Source organism: Lithobates pipiens, unplaced genomic scaffold, assembly GCF_037356315.1.
Source record: "Lithobates pipiens isolate NorthernLeopardFrog02 unplaced genomic scaffold, aLitPip1_a1.2 Scaffold_27, whole genome shotgun sequence".
In the NCBI taxonomy this organism is placed as follows: Eukaryota; Metazoa; Chordata; class Amphibia; order Anura; family Ranidae; genus Lithobates; species Lithobates pipiens.
In genome coordinates, this window is record NW_027507788.1 from 16668401 (window position 1) to 16680661 (window position 12261).

General features: G+C 44.9%; 1 protein-coding gene across 1 annotated transcript in view; it reads right to left on the reverse strand.

Annotated features, from left to right (window-relative positions):
* The window catches only part of LOC143933583 (phospholipase A2 inhibitor and Ly6/PLAUR domain-containing protein-like), a 34598-nt gene continuing 22337 nt past the window's right edge, over positions 1-12261 (reverse strand). The window contains exons 4-5 of the mRNA XM_077456530.1: positions 6625-6765; positions 1-504 (exon numbers count right to left, since the gene is read on the reverse strand). Coding sequence (XP_077312656.1) covers positions 323-504; positions 6625-6765 — 323 coding nt within the window. The 3' untranslated portion in view covers positions 1-322. The remainder of the gene's footprint in view (positions 505-6624; positions 6766-12261) is intronic.

The following is a 12261-nucleotide window of genomic DNA, read 5'->3' on the forward strand; positions in this document are numbered from 1 at the left end:
TGTTTGATGTTATACTTCCCTTTGTATATTCTCTTTGGAATTTTTTTTTCAATAAAAATACAATTTATAAAAAAAAAAAAATGAAAAAAAAAACAGCAATTTACAAACACTGAAATCTCTAAAAGTGAAATTTACATCAATCTAGAGACTCTATGTTTTTAATCGAATCTATTCTCAGCCAAACATTATCAATTGTGTTTATATTAAAATGTTTATTTTTATTTTTTTAATTATCTACTACTTAAGATTAAAAAAAAAAAAAAAAAACAATCAACCTTTTTATTTTAGTTTCTGGTCTAAAAATAAAAAAAGGTTTTGCATTTCAGATCAATAGCTTTAAAAAGAAAATACAGATCACAGCCGGGAGGTAGAAGCCTCTCTGGAGTCCAGTACTTCCACTAGTGCAGACAAATTTAACCTCCATGGCGCTACCAGAATAGCTGGCTAAATCGCAGATGCTCTTTGTGGCACAACCACGCATCGCTGTTGCTAATTCTTTGCTGCCTGTAAAAACATAAACAGAAAAACAAGTGAGAAGATTGAAACCGTAATGGCAATTTCATCTCTTAGCCCTTGTACACACGGGTCGGAGATTCCGACAACCAGATCTGTCGGATTTTATCCGACGGATTTTGTCCGAAACTGTTGCATACACACGGTCGGACAAAGTTGTCGGAAAATCCGACGTGATGACGTTATTTCGTTACGATGGGACTATGTTCAGGCTAGTAGCCAATAGCTTTGGTGTAGGAATTTGATCTGAGCATGCGTGGCACTTTGTCCGATCGGAATTCTCTACACATGATCGGAGTATGTCCGACCGGAGCATTTTGTCGGAAAATATTTCCGGCAAGTTGGAAAGTTTGGTCCGCCGGATACTTCCGTGTCTACAAGGGCTAACACCAAAAAGATATCAATAAGGTCCTAAAACTGGAGGCTCCAAATGTGCTGATTCACTTTATTTATTTTTTTCCTTCAAAGAGCATTTTGTTTGAAATTTGTGAAGTTAACCAATTGACCTCCAAAAGGTTTACCCCCCCCCCCCACCCACAATGATCAAGCCATTTTTTTTATGATGCATCACTGCGTTATTTAACCACTTGTTGACCAGCCGCCGCAGTTTTACTGCGGCAGAATGGCACGGCTGGGCGAAACTACGTTATGTAACGACGCTTCGCCCTGTGGCCATTAAGGACACGCGCGTGTGCCCGCTGCTCCCCCCCCCCCCCCCCCGAGACTATACAAGACCACCGGGCTCCCGCGATCGCTCGTGGCATGCCGAGAACCAGGATCTGTGTGTTTCTGGTTCTCTGAGGGGAGAAGAGACAGATCATGTGTTCATACAAAGTATGCCCAGTGACCTGTCATCTCCCCTAGACCAGAGGTCATCAACCCTGTCCTCAGGGCCCACCAACAGGCCAGGTTTGCAAGATAACTGAAATACATCACAGGTGATATCATTTGCTGCTCAGTGATTGCCTTATTCTAGTCTGCATCTCCCCCCAAGGTAATACATAAAACCTGCACTGCCCTAGACAGTCCCCTCCCCCCTTCAGTTAGAACACACACTAGGGAACACAATTAACCCCTTGATCGCCCCCTAGTGTTAACCCCTTCCCCGTTAGTGAAATTTGTACAGTAATCAGTGCATTTTTAGCCTAGTCTCAAAATACCAACCTAATCGCCCTCTTCGTTCCTCCCAAGATCTCCTGCTCTCTAGCTCCCTCGTCACCTCCTCCCATATCTGCCTGCAGGACTTCTCCCGAGCCTCGCCCATCCTCTGGAATTCCCTACCCCAGTCTGTCAGAACGTCCCCAAAATGTATCCACTTTTGGGCGATCCCCGAAAACGTTCCTTTTCAGAGAAGCCTATCCTGCCTCCATCTAACCACTGCACTATTTTCTCTATGAGCTCATCCCCCAGAGATCAGGGTCGGACTGACCATTCGCCAACTCGGGCACTGCCGAGGGCCCCCGGGCCACTAGGGGGCCCCCATCAGGGTTGCCAGCCTCAGTAAAACCAGGGACAGTATGTAAAAATCTTTTTTTTTTTTTTTTTTTTACATCTGTCTATGAAATGTCCCTTACCGACATGCTTTTGGTCTAAAAATCCAGAGATTATAGCTGCCCCACCTCTCCAGTACCTTCCCAGCCAATAGAAACATATCTGTGTATACTGTGTGATTGTATACTGTGTGGCCCCATAATCTCTGATTGCCTGGGGGCCCCATAATCCCCTATTGCCCGGGGGCCCCATGAGTTGTCAGTCCACCCCTGCCAGAGATATTACCCTTTTGTATAACCTGACCCTTCCTCGTAGATTGTAATCTCTAACGAGCAGGGCCCTCTGATTCCCCCCTGTATTGAATTGTATTGTATTGTAATGTCTGCCCTCATGTTGTAAAGCGCTGCGTAAACTGTTGGCGCTATATAAATCCTGTATAATAATAATAATAATAATAATCATAATAATTTTTATAGCACTGGTCGCTGTATAAATGCCAATGGTCCCAAAAATGTGTCAAAAGTGTCCGATGTGTCCGCCATAATGCAGATAAATTTAGCCCCTATTTTGTAGACGCTATAAATTTTGCGCAAACCAATCAACATACACTTATTGCGATTTTTTTTTTACCAAAAATATGTAGAAGAATACATATCGGCCTAAACCAGTGATAGCGAACCTTGGCACCCCAGATGTTTTTGCATACCTCCCAACTTTTCGAGATGGGAATGAGGGACACCTATCAGCAAAAGTATGCAGGCATAGGACACACCTCTTGCCACGCCCCCTTAAAGGAGAATTGTACAACAACAAAAAAACAAGATTGGTTATACCCACAAGTGCTTTTTTAAAACTACTATATTTTATCCACTTAAGCCCCGGACCAATTTGCAGCCAAAGGACCAGACCCCTTTTTGCGATTCGGCACTGCGTTGCTTTAACTGATAATTGTGCGGTTGTACGACGTGGCTCCCAAACAAAATTGGCGTCCCTTTTTTTTACCACAAATAGAGCTTTGTTTTGGTGGTATTTGATCACCTCTGCGGTTTTTATTTTTTGCGCTATAAACAAAAATAGAGCGACAATTTTGAAAAAAATTCAATATTTTTTACTTTTTACTATAATAAATATCCTCAAAAAATGTATAAATTATTTTTTTTTCCCTCAGTTTAGGCTGATACGTGTTCTTCTATATATTTTTGGTAAAAAAAAAAATCGCAACTAGCGATTATTGATTGGTTTGCGCAAAAGTTATAGCGTTTACAAAATAGGGGGTCGTTTTATAGCATTTTTATTAATTTAATTAATTTTTTTAATTAATTTTCTTTACTAGTAATGGCGGCGATCATCGATGTGTCCGCAACATTATGGCGGACACATCGGACATTTTTGGGAACATTGTCATTTATACAGCAATCAGTGCTATTTAATTGCACTGATTCCTGTGTAAATGACACTGGCAGTGAACGAGTTAACCACTAGGGGGCAGTGTAGGTGTTATGTATGACGTTATATATTTTTTTTATTGTAGGGGGGGCGTGGCCTGGCATGTGACATCACTGATCGTCTTTCTCTATAAAAGGGAACAGACGATCAGTGACAGCCACAGTAGGAAGCACGGGGAGAGGTTTGTTTACACAGATCTCTCCTCGTTCTTCAGCTCTGTGACCCGATCGCGGGACACCAGCGGTGATCGGGTCCACTGGTACCGTGGCCACGGTCACAGAGCTCAGGACCGTGTCGGGAGCGTGCCGACCCGTCCCTTGGTCTCGGGTCCCGGCACCGCCATTCCTTCTAAGGGAAACAGGCAGTGGAGCCTTGCGGCTTCACTGCCCGTTTCCTACTGCGTATGCGCGAGTCGCGCAGCGCTTTGTGAATGGGACGCGCTGTGTTGTGGGAAACAGTTCCCAGAACACAGCGTGACCCATTACCCAGAAGACACCGCACGGAGGAGAGAAGAAAGAAGATCTCCGCGGAGGAGGAAGAGGCAGATTAGGATGATGTGCCTAGCAACAGGCATTTCTGGTAAGTAAAAAGAAAAAAAAATTTTTTCATTTTTTTTTAATGATTTTTTTTCACATTTTTATGGATTTTCTTTTTTCAGGGTGGCCCTCCACTTTAAGTGGTTATACTGGCTTTTGGAATTTACAAATGCAGCGATTTAGAAATGCGATGAAAGGTTTAGCGCTGGAAACCACCTTTTCATAGATAAAAAGTGCATTTTATATACGACTTTATATAGATCAGACCAAAATGAGGGACAAATGAGGTGGAATGAGGGACATTGCCCCAAATCAGCAACAGTCCCTCCAAATCAGGGACAGTTGGGAGCTGTGGTTTTGGAACTACATTTCCTGTGATGCTCAACCACACTGCACAGTGCAAAAAAAAGTAGTTCCAAAAAATCTGGGGTGCCAAGGTTCGCCATCACTGGGCCAAAAAAAAAAATGTGTTTTTGTTTTTTAATGGGATATTTATTATAGCAAAAAGTAAAAAAATTTTTTATTTTTTTTCAAAATTGACGCAATTTTTTTTTTTTATAGCGCAAAAAATGAAAAACGCAGAGGCGATCAAATACCACCAAAACAAAGCTCTATTTGTGTGTGTGGGGGGGGGGGGGGAATTATCAAAATTTCATATGGGTACAGCGTTGCTTGTCATTCAAAGTGTAACAGCGCTGAAAGCTGAAAATTGGTGTGGGCAGGAAGGGGGTGAAAATGCCTGGGGTATTGAAGTGGTTCATTTTGGTTCAAGAGGAATGGCACCCCCCCCCCCCTCCCAATGCACCTCACTGTGTGTAACGTGGAGCAGGACACATAATAATAAAAGGGGTTTCAGAACTAGAGTTGCCACCTGTCCAGGATTCACCCGGACAGTTCAGGTTTTGGAATCATGTGTCCGGGTTTCAGACTGCCTGAAACTCGGACACATTATTTAGACTGGGCTATGGCTTCCCAGCAGGGTTGCTGCATGCAGTTGTCTAAGCTGAGAGTGTCAGGGTTCTCAGGTCACCCCTTACATCAGAGTTCCCCTTTTCACCAGAGGTCACACAGTGTTTCCCTTTACACCGGAGTCCTCTCCATACATCAGAGTTCTCTGTGTTACCCCTTAAATCATGGTTCCCAGAGCATCCCTTGCTCCCCAGAGTTCTCCCTTACATCAGAGTCTGCAGAGTCCCCCTTATAGTGAAAGGGAACTCTGCGGGTTCAGATGTAAAAGGGGGCCCTTGTTATTAACTTCATATGATTAGAAATGTTATTTAACCACTTGCCGCCCGCCCTATAGGCAATTGACGGCTGCAAAGTGGTTGCATAATCCTGATCGGACGTCATATGACGTGATCAGGATTATGAGCCTCTGCGCGCCCCCGGGGGCGCGCATCGCGCCGATCGTTGTTGCGGGGTGTCAGTCTGACACCCGGCAACTACGATCTCGGTAAAGAGTCTCCAACGGAGACTCTTTACCACGTCATCAGCCGTGTCCAATCACGGCTGATCACAGTGTAAATGGGAAGAGCCGGTGATCGGCTTTCCCTCACTCGCGTCTGTCAGACGCGAGTAATGGAGAGCCGATCGGCTGCTCCTCTGACAGGGGGGGGGGTCTGTGCTGATCGATTATCAGCACAGCCCCCCCCCCCCCCCCGAGGATGCCCACACTGGACCACCAGGGACGCCACCAGACCACCAGGGAAAAGGTAATCCTCCCTAGACCACCAGGGATGCCAGTCAGCACAATGGGTGCCAATCAGTGCCCATAATGGATGCCAGTGCCCACAATGGGCATCACTGATTGGCCTATGAGTGCCCACCTGTGCCGCCTATGAGTGCCCACTTGTGCCGCCTATCAGTGCCCACCTGTGCCGCCTATCAGTGCCCACCTGTGCCGCCTATCAGTGCCCATCCATGCCCATCTGTGCCTCCTATCCATGCCCATCTGTGCCGCCTATCCATGCCCATCCGTGCCGCCCATCCGTGCCGCCCATCCGTGCCACCTATCAGTGCCAATTTGTGCCACCTATCAGTGTCCATCCGTGTCGCCCATCCGTGTCGCCCATCCCTGTCACCCATCCGTGCCACTTCATTGGTGCCACATTGGTGCCCATCAGTGCCGCCTTATCAGTGCCCATCAGTGTAGCCCCATCAGTGCCCATCAGTGAAGGAGAAAACGTACTTATTTACAAAGTTTTGAAACGGAAACAAAAAAAAACATTTTTTTTTTTCAAAATTTTCGGTATTTTTTTTATTTGTAGCACAAAAAATAAAAACCGTAGAGGTGATCAAATACCACCAAAAGAAAGCTCTATTTGTGGGAAAAAAATGATAAAAATTTCATTTGGGTACAGTGTAGCATGACCGCGCAATTGTCATTCAAAGTGCGACAGCGCTGAAAGCTCAAAATTGGTCTGGGCAGGAAGGTGTTTAAGTGCCCCCAGGTATTGAAGTGGTTAATAGCAAATTATATGTATAAAAACAAACTGCTGTGCGCCGCTAAAGTGTTCGGGTTCGACTTGAAGAAAAAGTGGCAACCCTATTCAGAACGTTTTACTGCAATTCAAAATTGAAAATGGGTAAAAACTATTTATTTTTTATTTATTTTTTTGGCTCTGTCTGTAACACTGACCTGATAATTTTGTGGTCTGGAGAAGACACGTGTTCTCCTCCCCCGTACACTGCATCGTATCTGAAGTGGAACACCAGGTGGAGTCAGCAGACATGCAGGATTGGCACGTCACTCCATTGTATCTTGAGCTGTCCCTCGGCACTAGGGTAAAAAAACAGGCATGTAATGACATAAAATTAAACAGAACCGACGGCATCTCACAAAAGTAAGTACACCCCTCACATTTAAAAAAAAAAATATATATATTTTCTTCTATCTTTTCATGTGACAACACTGAAGAAATGACACTTGTCTACAATGTAAAGTAGTGAGTGTACAGCTTGTATAACAGTGTCAATTTGCCGTCCTCCTCAAAATTACTCAACACACAGCCATTAACCACTTAAGGACTGAGCCTCTTTTTCAGACTCAGTGTTTGCAAAGTAAAAACAATTTTTTTTTTTTGCTAGAAAATTACTTAGAACCCCCAAACATTATACATTTTTTTTTCTAAAACCCTAGAGAATAAAATGGCGGTCGTTGCAATACTTTTTGTCACACCGTATTTGCGCAGAGGTCTTACAAGCGCACTTTTTTTGAGAAAAAAAAATGAACTTTTAAAAATAAGACAACAGTAAAGTTAGCCCAATTATTATTATTTTTTTTTTTTATCTCATACTTTTTTCTATTACAGATATACACGTTTTCTCCTGATGAGTGATTTGGAAATAATTCACTTTTAAAAATAAGACAACAGTAAAAATAGCCCAATTTTTATTTTATTTTTTAGATTGTGAAAGATAATGTTACGCCGAGTAAATTGATACCCAACATGTCACATGCTTCAAAATTGCGACCGCTCGCGTGAAATGGTGTCAAACTTTTACCCCTAAAATTCTCAATAAGCGACGTTTAAAAAAAAATTCTACAGGTTGCATGTTTTGAGTTACAGAGGAGGTCTAGGGCTAGAATTATTGTTCTCGCTCTAACGATCGCGGGCGATACTTCACATGTGTGGTTTGACCACTGTTTTCATATGATGGCGCTACTCACGTATGCGTTCGCTTCTGCGCGTGAGCTCGTCAGGACAGGACACTTTAAAGAAAAAAAATTCTTATTTATTTTTTATTTTAAAAGAATTTGGGTCGCTTTTATTCCTATTACAAGGAGGAATGTAAACATCCCTTGTAATAGAAAAAAGCATGACAGGTCCTCTTAGATATGAGATCTGGGGTCAAAAAGACCTCAGATCTCATATTTGGACTTAAATGCAATAAAAAAAAAATGACATTGAAAAAATGTGCCTTTAAGAGGTATGGGCGGAAGTGACGTTTTGACGTCGCTTCCGTCCTGCTATGGTATGGAGACGGGTGGGGGCCATCTTAGCTTCAGTCATCTCCACACCCAGCCATGGAGAGGACCCGATCACCTCCGCCGCTGCCGACGGCTCCAGTAAGCGAAGGAGGGCACGGGAGAAGGGGGGGCACCCCTCCCACCACCAATAACGGTGATCTGGCAGCAAATCTGCCGCAGAGACCACCATTATCGTCTACCGAACCACTGCCTGAAGAGATGGATACCTTGGTTGTGGCAACAGCTGTTGCCGTTACCGAGATATCCCTCTTCAAAAAATGGACGTACATCGTCGCGCAGTGGTCGGTAAGCGGTTAAGGTCTAAACCACTGGTAACAAAAGTGAGTACACCCCGAAGTGAAATTTTTAGCCCAATTTTTTGGTATAATGTAAAAGATGATGTTACACCGAGTAAATAGATACCTAACATTTTATGGTTTAAAATTGCGCACACCCGTGGAATGGCGACTAACTACGGTACTTAAAAATGTTAACGATCACTTGTTTAGTGTGACAGAGAAGGTCTAGTGCTAGAATTATTGCGCTCACTCTAATGTCGAGTACACACAGTACGACAACAAAATCCAATTTTTTTTTTTCCGACAGATGTTGGCTCAAACTTATCTTGCATACACAAGGTCACACAAAGTTGATTGGAAATTCAAGAACGCGGTGACGTACATGTACGACGAGCTGAGAAAATTGACGTTCAATAGCCAGTGCGGCTCTTCTGCTCGATTCCGAGCATGCGTGGAACTTTGCGCGTCGGAATTTCCAACAACGGATTTTGTTGTCGGAGAATTTGAGAACCAACTCTCAAATTTTGTGTGACGGAAATTCCGATAGAAAATTTCCGACAACAAGCTCCTTTCGCGTGTACGGGGCATATTACCCCGTAGACACGGTCGGACATGCCGTAAACAAAACCCATCGGATTTTTTCGACGGATGTTGGCTCAAATTTGGCTTGCATACGCACGGTCACACAAAAGTTCTCTGAACTTTCGACCATCATGAAAGCGGCGACATACAACACTATGAGGAGCCGAGAGAATGAAGTTCAATGCTTCCGAGCATGCGTCGCATTGTCTAAGCAGGCGTAGGAATTTTGCGCGTCGGGACTGCTACAGACGATCGGAATTTCCGAATGGAACTTTTTCCGACCGAAAAATTGAGGACCTGCTCCCAATTCGGCCAGCAAAAGTCCGATGGAGCATACACTCGGTCGCATTTTCCGACCAAAACCTCTCATCGGACTTTTGCTGGCCGAATTGCTGATCGTGTGTACAAGGCATTAGTCTTCGTTCGCTTCGTTTTGATTGGGTGATTTGTTGAGCACCAATTGGTAATTGCTTTCATTCCCCTATCCTCTTGATTGGGGATTTACACAGTATATTATATCACATTTAGTATCCCTGTTATTTTAACCAACAGTTTTTTTCCCACACACTAATTATATTTATTCCCTTATATTTGGCAGTCCTTCAAGACAATCATACAACACATCCCCTGTCATTTTCTGGAGACTGTCGTGCTGGGGATTATGTTTCCTTTGGTGATGTCTTACATGGGTAATGCATACGGTCCTCACAACCACAGCTCCCGGGGAAGATGCCCCTTCCAAATGGGGTTTCCAGCATGCTGCTTTGCTCTTTCTATACAGAGCGATCTTGTGAGTAAATCATCTCAAATGGGGGATATCCCCCCCCCCCCTTCGGGTCTGTTCTGTTTTCTTGGGACAGATATTTAAGAATTCCTTATACAGTATATTATACTTTTTTCTATTACAGATATACACATGTTTTCTCCTGATGAAGGGAATGGATAAAATTCTATGAAACGCGTCGAGATTTTGTATCTACTGTGTTTAAATCGATCATGTGTTTTTGATAACTTTTATTCTGATCATGTATTTTGTAATTATGAGAAGTTAGAGGTGTTATACCCATAATTCTTCCCTATGGATATGTGTTATTTATGCTTTATATGTATGTATATAGACCAAATACTATGATAATAATCAGGTTCATGTATCATTGTTCAAATCCGGCACATAATAAATGCCAATTATTAACTATCCGTACTGACTGCGTGCCTCATTTAAAGTCCCACTCTGTTACTCCTCCTTTTCATAAACACATAAACATTCCACAATGGTTCGGTAACTAAGTAAAGTGGACACAATGCTAGTCACATCTCCAAGAGGATTAGCAGACAGAAACAATAGGCAACTTAATTAACAATGGGGATCCACACTTAGGAGGCACACAATGGGGAGTTAAAAAATGAGGTGAAAGACGCTTTAAAGTGATACTAAAGTCTTGTTTTGTTTGTTTTTTTCTTTAAAAATAACAAACATGTTATACTTACCTGCTCTGTGCAGTTGTTTTGCACAGAGCAGCCTGGATCTTCCTCTTCTCGGGTCCCTCGCCGGCTCTCCTGGATTCTTCCTTCTGCCGGGAGCCCTCCAAAAGCAGGCAGCTTGCTATGGGGGCCCTTGAGTCGAGCCTTGGTTCGCCCCCCATCTCCTCTATCTCCTCATTGGCTAACTGACTTTGATTGACAGAAGTTGGAGCTAATGGGGCCGCTGCTGTGTCTCAGTCAATCAGGAGGGACACACAAAAGGTGTTTTAATCTTAATGCATAGAATACATTATGATAAAATAAAAAATAAAAAAACTTCTGTCATTAGAACCAGTTTAATAAACAGATTACACATAACAGCAGGAGACACCGGCATTAGGTTGTTTTGAGCTGATTATAGTAACATCTATTTTGAGTATGGCGGGGGGGTGAAGTAGTCGTTGCTGGTTTGGGCACAGAGGCCCCAAATCTGTATCCAGGTTCTAGGTTCCCAGAGTCTGAGTGTTTTTTCGGGGAGACATGGACCCAAATCCAAAGCAAAACCACTCCAAAGGTCCCCCAGGCACACACCTCTCAAAGACTAGAGCCCCCTTTAAAAGCCAGGGTCCATAGTCAGTAGACAACTCAACCATGCCCACCACACTCACAAACCTACCAAATGGCATCAAATAGTAGCTCTTCCCTCTGCATACAACCCCCTCCCTCCACTGCCGCCATCTTCTCCCCCCTGCTTAAAAGCTCCACCATCTTTCATTTGTCTTGCCTTTGTTGCAATATTAAGCTGAAGCACCTATCTGGCTGTAGTACCTCCCAGCATACTATACTATACTATAGTCACTTGCAAGGGAGATTATGCAGCGGGAGCATCAACAACTGGTCACCAGGGAAACAATGGAGACCGCAGAGGGTGCAGCCTACCATGCACCCTCTCCTGCCCATGACTGCACTGAAACCCGGGCACCTGTTCCGTATCTCCCTTGTCCCTGTCCAGCACTCAGTGAGATCTGACCTGTGGGAGCTACTAGGACACAAGATATCACTTGCAAATGCAGAAGCTGGACTTCAGTGTTACTGTCAGGAATCCGCCCGTTCTGCACGATCGGGTGTCCGTTCGCGCACGCGCGTTCGTCCCGCGGGTCGTCGTGGGCACGCGTGCCCCCCAGCACGAGCGTGTGCACGACGTTCGGATGTGCGCGCGGCTTACGCACGCACGAGTGCGCGTTAGCGCTATTGGCGCCAGTGGCCCTTTTTAAAGGAGCAGCTGCAGTCATTCTGTGCTGTTCGTCTGCAGCTTGTGCCTGAAGAAACCTGTGATTCATCTGCTACCTACCTGATATCTGACCTGGCTCCGTCTGACTCTGCTGACCTCTCCTGCTCTGACCCCGGCTTGTTTGACCTCTCTTGGACTGTCTACCTGCTGCCGAACCCCTGCCTGTACCTGACACCTCTGCCAGTTCCTGCTTGTTCCTGCATCTGTACCCTGCATCCAGAAGAACCCGCCATCCTGCCTGCAGTGTCCTCCCAGCGGCCTGCCTGCCACTGCCAGCTCCTGCTCCTGAGGATTCTCTCCTATCCGGTACCTGCTGCTGCTGCACCTGGCTGGACTCTCCTACCCCGCTGTGCTCCGGTCTCCCTGTTCCCATTCCAGAGAGGCCAGAACCAGAGCCGTAAGAGCGGTTCCCTTCCACTAAGTCAGACTCACCACCTGTGGATCTTAACAGTACGAACAGCCCTAATGTCTGAGTCTGCGGAAGGGGCCTCCGCTATGAAGGAGATCTGCTCGCATCTTGCGGCCCTGACTCAAGCAGTGAAGTCCCTTCAAGATGGTTACTCCAGGCTGGAGGAACGTGTGCAACAGCTATCTACCTCCGGTCCTCCTATCACCGCTCCTCAGCCTCCTCCTGTTCAGCCTGCCATTCCACCAACCGTGATGACGCTCCCA